Raw genomic sequence first — 13,240 nt, 5'->3', positions numbered from 1 at the left:
AGCAGCCCAGGCGTTCCGCCACCCCGGGGGGGTTCCGCAAACCAGCCCCAAGGCCACAAAGCCCGGGTGCCCCGAGAACACCGGGACCCCGCAGCGGGGGGGGCGGGGGGGCGCGGGGCGATGGGCGCTGCCGAACAAAGGGCAGCTGCCAGCAGCAGCGGCGGCAGCCGGGGGGGCGGGGGGCGAGGCGGGCCGCCCCCATCCCCCGGCCGAGGCGGGCAGCCCCCGCGGCCGGGCGCGGCCCCCGGGGAAGCAGCCGTGTGTCCCCGTGTCCCCAGGCCGCGTGGCAGGCAAAGGGTTAACGCAGCGCCCTCCTTCCGCCTGCACTGACATCACGCAGGAGGGCGAGCGCCGCCGCCGCCCCGCCCGGAGTGCGCTGCGCTGCGTGTGCGTGTGCGTGTGCAGCGGCCGTGCCTTGAGCCCGGGCAGCCCCCGCGCCCCCCGCCCCGCGGCCGGCCCCGCGCCCCCCGCCCGGCCATGGAGCGCCGCAGCCGGCCCGCCGCCGCCGCCTGAGAGCCGCCGGGCTGCCGGCGCCCGGGACCGGAGGGCAGGCAGCGGGCGGGGGCTGCCGAGCCCCGCCGCCGGAGCCACGGGACCGCCGCTGCGGAGCCCGCGGAGGGCTCTCCCTCGCTTCCCTTTATTTGTTTTTCCTCCCCCCCCGCCCTCGGCCCCGCTTTTTTTCTTTTTTTTTCCTTTTTCCTTTTTTTTTTTTTTTTAATATTACAGTTCTCCCCTCCCCTTCTCGCCCGCCCGGCGCTGCGGACGTGCTCGCTCCCGCAGGACGCACCCGCGGTGCCCGGCCGGAGCGCCCCGCGCCCGCGGAGGGGGCCCCGCGCCCCGCCGAGCCCCGGGCCCCGCGGATGTGCCAGGCGCCCCCCGCCGCCCCCCGCCGCTCGGCCCGCGCCGCCTCTTTGTCCTCCTGCACCTACGGTTGTGGTTTGTTTTTTTTTTTTAAATTTTTTTAAGCAGCCCTGATCACCACCGGGGGCGGGGAGGGTGGGGGGCCCAGCGACGCTGCCAGACCGACCCCTGCCCATTTCTCCTAAGGAACTCTCATGGCTTCACAGCTGCAGACAAGTTGCCGTGCATCTTGGTGGACTATCGGAGTTTGCATCCTGGCGGCCGCGCTCCTACCAGGTGAGCCGCTGCCGGCCGGTCCCCCCGGGAGGCGGTGGGCTCTGCCGGGGGTCGGGGCAGCTCCGGGGGAGGGCTGCGGGGTGCCTTGGGGGGGGGAAGGGGTGCGGGACGTGCTGCGGAGCGGCGGGGAAGGCTGGGATCGGCTGGTGGGGGTGCGCGCCCGGGGCTGGAGCAGGTGTGGAAGCATCTGCGAGAGGGTGGGAGAGAGCCGGAGCCGGCTTCGCCTCTGGCTCGGGGAGGAACAACACGATCGTTTGTTTTGGAAGCAGCTGCGGGCAGTGGGCTCCGGCGGCCAGGGAGCCGAGGCCGTTTGTTTGCTTTTTTCGATCGAGCAACGTCTAGCGAGGCAGAGCAGCCAGGCTTCCCGGGAAAGGGGGCCACGAGGCTGGGCGATGAGCAGCGGTGTCTGGGAGGAGGGATGGAAGCCCTGGGCTGTCCAGCATCCCTGAACCCGCCGCTGCCCCCAGGCGCACACAGACGCTTCCCCCGGGCGCTTCTGGCGGGGGGGCTGGGCTGCTCCCGGGGCTCAGACCTTCCCCTTCACTGCTTTTGTGCTTGGGAGCCCCACGGCGTCCTGAGCTCCCCCACCCCCCCCCACCCCCGGTCCTGAGCTCCCCCCCCCCAGGTCCTGAGCTCCCCCCCGCCCCGGTCCTGAGCCCCCCCCCCCCGCAGGCTCTGAGCAGCCCCCACCCTCCTCCGGTTCTGAGCCCCCCCTGGGAATGAGGAGGTGGGCAAAGGTTTGGATCGCCTTCTCCCCAGCTCCCTCGCCCCACGCTGGTGGCTGCAGGAGAGCCCCGCTGCCCCCCGGCTCGGTCCTGCCCGGGGCTCTGGCACAGCGCGGGGGGGCGCAGGGTGACCCCCTTCGCCCAGTGCCCGGGGGGCTCTTTTATCCTGCTCCAGTGCAATGTGGGTTAATGCCATCCTGGGGGGCTTTCCGGAGCCGGCTGTCGGAGAGGTGGCAGGGGAGCCGGCAGGCTGGGCTTACAGCGCTCGTGAATGAACTGGGGAATGCAAACAGCACCGATGTTTGCCTTGCTGAGGCCAGGCTCCTGGGGGCTGTGGCTGGAGGGGCTGGCAGCGGGCACATGTGCCACCCCCCTCCCGGTCGGTGTCCAGCCTTCTGCAGGGGTGAGAGAGGCAGCCTGTGCCTGCAGGACTGGGATCTGCAGCTGGAGAGATGTTGCAGTGAAGGCAGGGTGGAATTGCCTCCGCTCCTCCTCTGGCTCGGCTGGGGCAGCATCCTAGACCTGGGCTACCACTGTGGCCACCGTTAGCAGGGTCTGGGCCAGAGGACCGGCCATCGGAGCAAATGCCAGGGCCCAGGGTTCTCTAATGCTAGCAGAGACAGTGATGATAACATCCAGGGCTTGGGGGCTCAACAGAGCAGTGGCTGGATGGTCCAGCTAAAATGGATGAGGACAGAGGTGAAATGGGAGGAGGTGGTGGTCAAGGAAATAGGAAAACTGTGAGAGGGAAGGAAGAGGTTAGAAATGATGAGAAACCAGGTCTGGGTACACCTCTGTACTCTTAGGACAAAGGGATCTGCTGTGCATTGCAAAAAGAGGTGAGGGAAGGGACAGCCTCGGGCTCCCTGCGCTCTGTGCTTCCAGGCAGGTGCCTGGCTGAGCTCTGCCTCCTCACAAGGAGTCTCAGAACTTTCCATGCCATTCTTCACCTGGTCTTCCCTCCTTCCCATCCCTTCCCACAACCCCTAGGAAAGGTGCTGGAGGTGGAGTAGTGCTGTGGTGACTGTGCTGGGTAAACCAGGAGGGGTTTATGCTCCCCCAGTCCCGCTAGGAATTGCTTTCACCAAGGAGACGCACCGACAGTGACCCCTGAGGCAGCCTTGCATCTCACCTTGCCCTGCCAAGAGACACTTTTTTCACCCCAGTTATCCTATTTTTGGCTGTTCTCGAGGCTTTGCTGCCAGCAGTCAGGCAAACTCATCTCCTGCCACTCTGCAGTAGCCTGGTAGTTTGTCTTGCACTGTCCTGCTGACAGCTCTGCCAGGATAAGCCAGTGGTGCATCTAGTGGTGCTTTGCCAAGCAGAGGGTACAGCCAGCTCTGCAATGCTCCGGGAAGATAATCCTTCCTGACCACTGTCCGTGATCACCGAGTACCCTGCAGCCTGTGTGGGCGAGACTTTCGGCTGGACCAGTTTAGTGGTGAATGCACCACGTTTGCAGGAATGCCTGATTCTCAATTACGTATTTATTCATTCATTCGTTTCATTCATTCGTGGGCTTATTTGTACTGTGGATGCATCCCAGAGCTGTGGGCAGGGACCAGCACAGTACTGTGCTAGGTGCTGCACAAAGCCGCAGCAGACGGACAGACCTTCCTACACCACAGGTCTGAATGCTGTACTGAGGCGGGCAGTTCCTCAGGTTTGCAATGCATTGTGCCAAAATCAGCCGAGGGTACGTATCTAACAAGCCGTATGTAACCTCTGAGGGCAGACAGGCTTGCTTATAAAGGAGAAGCGGAGATGAGAACTTGGGGTCCTCTATTATAAGCAAATTAATAGCTGTGGACTTTGTTGAAAAATGTGTTTTGGTACCTAGCACCAAAGGAGGATGAGAGGAAGGCAGGAGACAGTACCTGCTTTCTGGAAAACCTTTCCTGCTCCTCTGATCAATGCCGTTTCATTTTGTTGCCATCCACGTATACTACCTCCCCCTTCTGACAATGTTAGCTTTTTTTCTGATAAGGAAATAAAAGTTCCCTGCTGTAAAAGCTGAAGGAGTCCCTTATAAAAATCTGCCTTACAAATCGTCTTTAATGTGATCGGCTCAGTCGTCCAGAACAGATTCAATTCAGGGTTCCTCCAGCCTTCCATGCATATCTGTCTGCCTGTCCATTTGGAGCCACTAACCGGGTATCAGCTCAGGCTACGGCTTTAGGGCTTCGAGGTACTGATATGAGCAGGGCTTATTGAAAAGCCATGGGGTGCTGGGGAGGAGAGATCCTAGGCGGCTGATCTTCAGAGGTTAGGAACACTTGCAGTTAAATTTATGCTTTACATGTCTTAACAATCTGTCTGTTTATCCCCGCCATGAAATTCGGTACAGCTTGAGTTGCAACCACGCAGAGCAGAGGCATTCATCTTGTGCTTGGTCCTGCATCTGCATATCTGGGCCTCTATTTCCAAGTGCTCCCCTCTGTCTGGGGACAAATTCCTGTCTGCTACCACTGGGCCACCTCTTGGGCTCTGAGGGGGCCTGTGAGCCTTTCTTTGCAAAGTGCTTTGAGATCCTCAGCAGGGGAGAGCGGGAGAGGTGGCTGAAGGTTTGACACAGGGTTTTTGCATCACCGTGCTTGAAAGCGGCTTTGATGGAGCTGTAGTGACCTGGAGGCCTTAGGTCAAACTTGGCTGCAGCTGGAGGGAGGGTTCCTTGTTGGGGAGGTATGACAGCCCTCTGGAGTGCTGGCACTAGTCAAAGCGTGTCACTGCAGGATCTGGTCCGCCTTGTGCTCTGTAAAGCTGCTTTAACATCCCAAGGCAGGTTCTAAAGGCAAAAAGTTGCCAGAGTTTTGTTCAGCCTTTGGTTTGAGTTCTTTGTTACTTTTTCTTTCCTCCTATCTCCTCCCAAAACTCAAAACTGACATCATCAGGCTATTTCAGGAAGCAAAAGTGTGTCTTTTGCTGATATTTTCTCATTAAACCTCGCTTCTTGTGGTGGAACCGACCCATCGAGTTTTAACCTGGAGTGAATTGATGAGCTCATGCATGTGTCAGCGTGGCTGAGGCGACAGGCTGTACTGAGAGCCAGCTCAGCCCACAAGCAGGAGAGTGTCTGCCCCATGGCCAGAGCCAGGGGACGACCGTGGTTAATGCTATTTGCTCTCTGAACCGGCAACGTTAATCAAGCAAGAGCTCCCAGCCCAGTGCGCACGGATCCATTTGCAGAGACATACAGGAGCGGGGGCATTGCCACATCCAGCAACGCAGCTAGCGCGAGGCAAATACTCGCAATTAACTGGTGGCTGACAAGATGCCGATGCTGGCGGAGCCTGGCACATCCCTCCTCGCATCGCCCCTCCTCTGGGCTGCAGCTGTACCAGCCACAAAGCCAAGTTTACAGGGAGGCACCAAAAGGATCCTTTGGGCACTGCTCACACCTCAGCTGAATCACGAAGGGAACCAGAAGAGCCGGTTGTCGTGACCTGCTTCCCAGGCCTGCCTTTCCACTGGCACCCCTTGCCCTCTGCTAGCGCTGCTAAGGCTGAGGACAACTGGGGCAGCCCATCATAAGGCTGGGGGAGAGCAGCGTGTGGCCACCACTAGCCAGGGGAAGGCTCCTTCCCACCTCCAGCACCCCTGGGGAGTTACACAGCACTGCCAGCAGACAGGCTTTGGGGGGGAGATGGTGGGGCAGCACCCCGGGAAGATGATTTCTTTATTTTTTGGAAGAAGAGAAGTCAGTCTGCCTGTGAGTGCTGCAGGGATGAGCTGGTAAGTGCTCAGATGGACGGCCACCATCCTCGGGGCCTGTGGGAAAAGATTTGCGTCTTGCAACATCATTGCTCGAGGTGGTGATGGCGCTTGCTCAGTCCCTTTCACAGGCTAGCAAGGCGTATCGGTGCAAAAAGCAGAAACAGATGAGAGAGGGACAAAGGTACTCCAATCTGAGCAACCCCTGGAGATCTTCTTGCTTTTTTGAGTAAGTCAGATTAAATCAGGGCGGCTCTGATGCAGGGTGAGTTGGTGCCGCCAGCCGCTGGAGCTGGGACCCAGTTTGCATTTGAGACACCTATTGTGTTAATTACCAAAGCACAGCCGTCCCAGCACAGAGAATTCACAGCTCTGCAGTGAACGCTCCCTAACCCAGATTATTGTTTCAGGTGAAAACTTGTTTTAACTAAGGAATGAAACCTCTCATGATACATCCTCTTGCTTTCGGCTTGGCTGCTGTTGAGCCGCAGATATATCCTGGCCTTACAGTTTTCTTCACTTCTCCCAGTGCAGGTTTAGTCCAGGTTAGGTTGATGCACGTACCCTCCCAGCACACATGCACGTACCCTCGAAGTTTTCAAGGGGAACCCCTCGGCTGCATAGGGGAAGAGAAACTCTTGCCCAAGCTGCCCAAATGCAGAAGTGTCATCCACGAGCGGAAGGAGAGTTTCCCCAAGTGAGATCCCGGGGCAGCCGGGCAGGCACCTCCCTGGCCTTCCACGGTGCCACCATGCTAGGCTTGAAGTCCTGCCTTTATCTTGTCTCTGTCACTCACAGAAACGGGAGGCGAAATCTGCGGGCGCGAGGGCTGCTGCCCTTCCCAGCACTGTGTGTGCTCCGTGTCTTTCTGTGTGTCCCTGCCTCCGCGGGCCCCGGGGAAGCGTGGGGAGTTTAATCCCCTGGCTTCCATTCACTGCTTGTCCCCATTCACTGCTTGTCCCCGTCTCTGGGGCTGATGCAGCCATTCATGCAGGCTGGCATCACAAAAGCTGCGGCAGCTCTCGGCTCTGCAGCAATCCCGAGGCAGGCGAACAACAGCTACTGGGCATGTGAGGGGGAGAAAGAGCTTCGGTCCCTTGCTGCTTGCCCAGCCCAGGAGGACAGGGGTCCCAGGCTAGGGCAGCTGCTTGTGCCCTGCGTGGCGCAGGTCTGAAGTGGCCGGGGCCAGGGGCAATCTGCCCAGCGGTCTCTTGTCCCTTCAGCATCTCTGTGGAGTGCTGGGGAGGGATAGGAGGAACCGGCCCAACTCAGTGAACCATCTCTACTCCATTCCCCCACCATACAGCTGTCCCTGCGGGACGTTTATAATCCCCCTTTGACATTATTTGGTGTGATGCAGGAGGACAGCCTTTCTAAGCACTATCCGCCCAGCTCTGCCTCTCTCCCTCCGCTCCAGGCCTGCCCTCCCTGCCTCTGGGCCAGTCCAGCTGGAGACTGGTGCACAGCACTGCTTCCCATCTTCACTCGACCTACAGGTGGGCAGGGAGGGAGAGCTTCTGGAGAGGCAAGATCCGTGCGGCTCTCCTGCCTGAAAGAAGATGGGGTTTTCTGTTCCCCATCCCAGCCTGTTTGCCGTTCTAACTGCACGAAATAGCAAAGTGCCTCCATCTGCTCCCGACCATGCAGAGATGCTACAGAAGGACCTGCAAATCACATCACTGCCTTGAAGCAGCGGCAGGTACCAGATGGACCACCTGGCTATGAGACAGAAGGTGCTCCCAAGCCTGGTTAGTCAAGAGGACTCTGCCTCCATCTCTCTTCTCAGCAGTCCTCTCTCTACCTGGGAAACCCCTGTAATCAGACTTGGTTTTGAGTCTGTTTTTCTTTTCCCATGGAAGATCCATTCCTCCCCCGTGCTAGAGTATGGCATCCGGAGGCACGGCCGGGAACGACAGAGGGTCCATGCAGCTCACAGCCAGTGGCTAACATCCAGCGTTTCTGCTCTGGTGACAGGCGAGAGCGGTTCCCAGCACAAAGGCCCATCTGTGTGGGAGACGAGGGGGCTGGAGCGGAGCATCGTGTGGCCACCTGAGAGCTAAACCAGCCTTCTTCTCTGTGTGAGGCTAAAGACACGGTACCCGATCAGCCCGCTGCAGTGGAGGGTCCGTAGCCACATCATGTGGATCTGGGGGGGATGCTGGATTTCAGCCAGCCTTATAGGTATCTCCTTTTTGTGGATCCTTTTGAGGATCCCACACGTGGTAAAACCAGTTTTTTTTGTATCCCCTGGCAAGATACCTTCTGGACTAGGGGGATATACTGCTTGAGAAGCTTTTCACCGACCACATTCGCTGTCCCTAGGAGAGGCAGCCTGAGGGGGCAGGCTGGGGGCAGTGTTCTGGCTATGGACTAAGTTAATGTGTAGCAGAGGCTGGTGGGACTCCAGAGCTCAAGCAGAGGTCTATAATTAGAGGCTGTTGTGCTGAGTGTTGTAGCAAAGCCAGGGGTTACAAACGGTCTGCGGCGGGCAGAAGTCAGACCTAGAGGAGAGTTTATTACGACGAACAGGGTTTACTGGGAGGCACGTGCTGGGTAGCTGAGGAGACGGGTCAGGGTTTCTGACACTGTCTTCTCCAGGTTCCTGTGTAGAGCAGCTTGACACACGATGGTTATGCTGGCCTGTGCGAGGCACTGTGGCACTCGGGTCAGGGGAGAGCAGCAAGCTAGGAATGAACCCTGCCCTGTCCTTGAGCAACCCAAGCAAACGAGCTAGCTGAGCTCAGGGTCCGGGTCCGGATAAGTTATCAGTACACTGCGGAGTCATAACTCACCCCTTGCCCAAACCCATGGCCCTGACGGAGGTTCCCCCTGCCTTGAAACTTCTCCTCGCCCTCCCACCGGGCTGGGAATAGAAATAAAGAGACTGTCTGGGTGCCTCAGTGTGCTACAGCCCTGGCTTTCCTGACTGCCACAGCCACAGCCGCTGCGTCAGAGGCTGATGTGTGCTATATGCCCAGCAAAGTGAATGCTGTGGGTGGGCAGGAGAAGGGTGCGCGTTGCTGCCAGCACGTTAAACATCCATACGAAGCCTGCAGTCAGGAGTACACTGTCTTCAGTGGAGAATTAAGCTGCATCAAGCTATGGCTACTTTTTTCTTAAGGAGAGGCATCTAATGGGCTTTACTCTGTGACTTTTCTTGGGCTAGATAATGAGCACTGAGACCCCTTGTAGGCAAGCCCAGAGTGACATTCCCACCAGAGTAGTTGTGCTGATGGCCTTCCTAGCCCGTGGGGAGGGTGCCCAAACCAGAGGAAATGTTAAGGACAGATAATCAGAGTTGGTTTAGGGGTTGTAAGTATGCACAGGACGATGATTGCCCCTGTTCCAGAGAGGCTGCAGCACATGGTATTTCCTTGCTTCTCTTGCCTGTCTTAACTCACTTAGCCAAGGCCTGTGTCGTTTGAGAAGCAATGTTGTTCTAAGGGATGGAACAGAAGGCAGCAGCTAGTGATTTGGTGGTGTACAGCAGAGACAACTGCACAAGCTGTTCATGACTGGGCCTGTTCGTGTTCTTCCTCTTGCCAGCTGCAGCGGGTGGTGGCTGGGGACTGCGCTGCAGGATGGGGCATCTTCTGGGTGCGGGGCAGAACCAAGGCTGTGCCCATTTATGGTCAGTGAGGATCAGGGATGTCTTGCGGAGCAGCATCCTTGCCATGCTGTAATTTATATCAGCTGCCACAGTTCCCGTTGGATACAGGACCCCCCTTGGCTCTGTAGGCAGTGGTGCTGGGTGCTGCTAGTTTGTGCATTGCATCCCGCAGCTGGACACGCTGGAGTTCTGTGTATTTTACTTGGGAAGGGGGAGTTCATTTTTGTGTACCAAGGGGCTGAGACCTAGGCGGTAGGGGCTGAGGAAAGGGCAGTCTGGGGCCAGCCCGGGAGGTAAATCGACAGCACAGCTATCGTCACGACTTCAAAGCCAATTGCTGCGCTTGTTGTGTCATATTGGTGAAGTGCATGGTGTCTTATGAAAGGCTTTAGAAAAAGCTTCTTGCTTTTCTCTTTGAGGCCATGGTTGTGAAAGACACTTGTATGCACCAACATCTGAATCAACACGCGTGTGCTGGAGCAGCACTTATGTCCCGGTGTTTGCAAGCATATCCACCCACTGCCAGCGCTCCCCTCTCCCTGGGCTTGCATTGATTCTCTGCTGTCTCCCAGGGGGAAGCAGGGAGGGGAGGGCGGCGAGGGTGAGGGGACCTGCTGCTATCGCTTGTGCCATCTGCGGCAGCCCCCCTTGCCCAGCCCAGGTGGTACGCTGCAGCTGCGGGTGGGGATGCGAGACCCAGACCTTCAGGGCAGCAGCAATGCCCTCCTTGCTGCAGGGCACCAGCGCTGGGGCAGCCTCTGAACATCTGCTGCTGCATCTCTGAAATGGAGGAGAGGGCTTGCAGGGGAGCAGGGAGAGGCCAGGAGCTCTGCGTGTGCAGCTCCTGTGAAGAGACTTTTCCTAGTGATGGGGCTGAGCCTGCCAAAGGTATCTCATGTGCTTGGGTTCTGCAAGAACCCAGAGAAAGTGGGGGCAGGCTTCTTGGGATCTCCTTGCAGAGGGAGTGATTACAGTGTGCTCTGATCTTTAGAGGAGGCTTGTTTGGGGATTTGCTCGATGCTCTGATGCCTGATGGGTGTGCTCATGTATCCCTTTGATACAAGCTGAAGAGGATCCTTCTGGGGAGGATGACTGCAGTCCTGGTAAGGGGTGGGAGGGATGGTAGGGAGAGAGGCTTGCACAGAGCACAGCTTGTAAAAGGGAGAATGTTCTCAGTGCCTGAGGACCCAGGAGGGAATTAGGGAGCAGGACTGAGGAAAGCTGTGGTTGCAGAGGAAGGCAGCGCTCTGGCTGTTTATCTTTGGGTCCTCTAGGACCCCTCTGGAGCCAGGCTGAGAACTCCCACATCATTACACCTCCTGTGGCAGGCTGTTGCTGTGCAGCATCATTCAACCTGTGATTGGTTGACCTGTGATCAGTCAGCTGTTGACAAGATTTCCTAGATGCCTGCCAAAAAAGGAGCCCACCCCACTCCCCACCCTATGCAGGGAAGGAAACACTACCCAACCCAAGGAACAATAAGGCATCAGGAAGGAAAAACTGGCCTGGCCATCCTGCACAAGCCAATGCATGGATTTCCCTGCCCCAAAGCTCAGGTGGCCTTGCCATGGGGAACAGCTGGGACACGCTGCTCCAGCGGGCCAAGCACCACGTGGGGTGGTGCCCTTGCTCCAACTCCACGGCTTTGTCCTTCAGTTGACATCCATGAGCTGTTCCCCGTGTCCCGGTGTCCCGTCCCCGCTGTGTCTGGTTACACGTTTGGGCTCCTGGCCCGGCAAACCAGGCTGCTGTTCCCGTGAGGGTGCCGCTGTGCAGAGCCACGTTGTGTCATTGCCTATGGGACATTATTGCAGACACTGAGTAAGCAGGGACAGTGCAGAAGTCACCCTTCAGCATTCAGAGGAGCTGGTTTACATTTGCCACTGGTTCAGCTGGGAACTGACCTAGCAATTTGCCAGGGAAAGAACCTTTATCCCCTGACCCCCCCAGGTCCTTCTGGGAGTTGGATTTCTCAGCCTACAACAGAACGATGGTGGTAGGAGTGAATCCTCTGGGGTTAATATTTCCAGCTATCACACTATAGAAAGAAAATTCTGCCTTTCTTGGCATGGCAGGAACAGACTTTCAAAAATGTACCTTGATTTTTAAATACCCTTTTTGCCTGTGGTGTAAATACTAAAATGTGGTTTTTTTCTCTCTCTTCTCTCCCGGAGTTTAAAAATATCGCTAGCCTGGGGAGGTGCATCTTTCAGTGAGATTTATAACGGCTGCTCCCAAGTGATGTGGAAAATGAGCCTCCCTCTGCCCCATCCAGCCTGGTACCTTCCAGGAATTTATTTCCTTTATTTGCGTGAACCTAAGAATACTTAGAGGCTGCATCTCCGCCCAAGCACTCTAATTATTTAAGTTTTGTTTATGGCCAATCTCTGGGGAGCTGAGTAGGTCCGGGTTGCCGATCCTTCCCTCGCCTGGGTAATTCAGCCCTGCATTACTGCCGTTTGATAATGATCAACAAATCACAGATGCTGTATCTATTGCCCGCTATGTATCACCCTGGCTCTGTAAATTGGCCGAGCCTTTGGCGGAGCCTTGGGAGCGGGTGTGAGCGAGACATGCATGGCCTCTGGCTGGCAGGGCTGCTGCGCACAGGCGGGAGCCAGCGGGGATGTGGGCAGGGGGTTGTGAGTCAGCCTGGTGGGGAGCTTGCTGGGGCAGGGACTTCTGCACAGCACCCAGCGTGGCAGGGCTCCTGACCTAGCTGAAGCCTTTAGGTGCTGCCTCAGCGTTGCTTGTGCTAGGCAAGAAGCAGGCAGCTCCTGATGCAAGCACAAAGCTTTGGCTCGTTCCTGTGCGACCGCCCGAGCCCTGGTCGGTGCCAGCTGCCATGCCCGTGCCGAGCTGCTGCATTGCTTATCCCGTGACCCCCTGTGCGCTTCTGTCTCTGGTGGGAAGCCGCTGCTGTGGGGGAGGCTGAGCACTGCGGGAGAGGCAGGAGCCAGGGGGTGAGGGGGCAGTGAGGAGGCAGTGCCCTCCCCATGCACTTGGTCAGCACGGGCGCCGGGAGGCTTCTTCCTTGGCATGGCCAGGTGAGCGTCTGGGCTCTGCTGCTGGCCAGTGCCCAGCTCTGCAATCGGGCTGTGGGTGCTTCTGGTCTCAGCCTGACTCTGCACTTCCTTCCCGCAGCACCTGCTCCGCCAGCGCCCCTCAGTCCCCATCTCCATCTCCCCGCTGTGCCCACCCAGGTCCCTGCCCAGCTCAGGGGCTGAGGCTGGCTCTCCCGTTGATGTGCTTGGCCAAAGGCAGGCCAGAGAGTTTTGGCGGTGAGGGGCTCTTTCCCCCCCACCCGTGGCAAAGCTTCCCAGCCCCAGTCTGATCCACAGGAATGTGCAGTCTCCAGAGGCCGTGTGGTTGCCAGCGCCTCTGCTCCCGTCACGCTCCGTGATAAAGAGAGAGTGAGAGAGATTTTGATTACATTATGACAAGCAACAGAGAAATGGAGTGAAGGCTGCAGTCTGCCTATTGTAATTCCAATTAGCAGGGGTAATGTGGCCAAAGCCTGACAGCTGTATTGATCCAAACTTTGTATGGGGAGAACCTATAATGCAGTTTCAAAAGGTCCCTGGGGCATGGGGCTGAGCACATGCGCAGCTGTGGGGCAGGAGAGGGGAAGAAAGGCCTGTTGATAATGGAGCACATGAACAGGCAACTGCAACCCACCATCTGAAATGCCAGAGCCAGCCCGGTAGCTAGGCTCTCTCTAGGGCTGGATTTGCCTCAAAATCTGTGCTGCAAAATCCCCTTGAACCCCTTAGGTTCTTTCTACCCACGTGGTGAAGCAGGTTGTCTGGCTGTGCATGTGGAATGAGTTTGTCAAGACTCGGTTTCTTCTTTAGAAGGAATGTACCGAAGTCAAATAAACCAGCAGTGATCTCCCTGCCGGGGAACAAAAGCCCAGGGCTCAGGGGAAGGGGGGGGGGAAGGGGGAGTTTCCCTCTTGCACTTCAAGGCAGCTCCTCAAGGTCAGAGCTGAGGCAGGCTGGCAGAGGCTGTGGGCAGGCTGTTTGTGCAGATGCTGGCTCAGCTGTACCCTTCTGTG

The 13,240-nt window shown here is 57.7% G+C and overlaps 1 protein-coding gene across 3 annotated transcripts in view; it reads left to right on the top strand.

The window, feature by feature from the left end:
• Positions 1-369: 369 nt before the first annotated feature.
• Positions 370-13,240, top strand: part of NECTIN1 (nectin cell adhesion molecule 1) — a 106,844-nt gene continuing 93,973 nt past the window's right edge. The window contains exon 1 of one of the 3 annotated variants that reach the window (XM_056322752.1): positions 370-1,137. In XM_056322752.1, coding sequence (XP_056178727.1) covers positions 1,056-1,137 — 82 coding nt within the window. In that variant the 5' untranslated portion in view covers positions 370-1,055. The remainder of the gene's footprint in view (positions 1,138-13,240) is intronic. The other 2 variants (XM_056322754.1, XM_056322753.1) reach the window with 2 other exon arrangements.

Source organism: Falco biarmicus, chromosome 20 (genome assembly GCF_023638135.1).
Source record: "Falco biarmicus isolate bFalBia1 chromosome 20, bFalBia1.pri, whole genome shotgun sequence".
Classification (NCBI taxonomy): Eukaryota; Metazoa; Chordata; class Aves; order Falconiformes; family Falconidae; genus Falco; species Falco biarmicus.
This window is presented reverse-complemented; position numbering and strand designations above follow the sequence as displayed.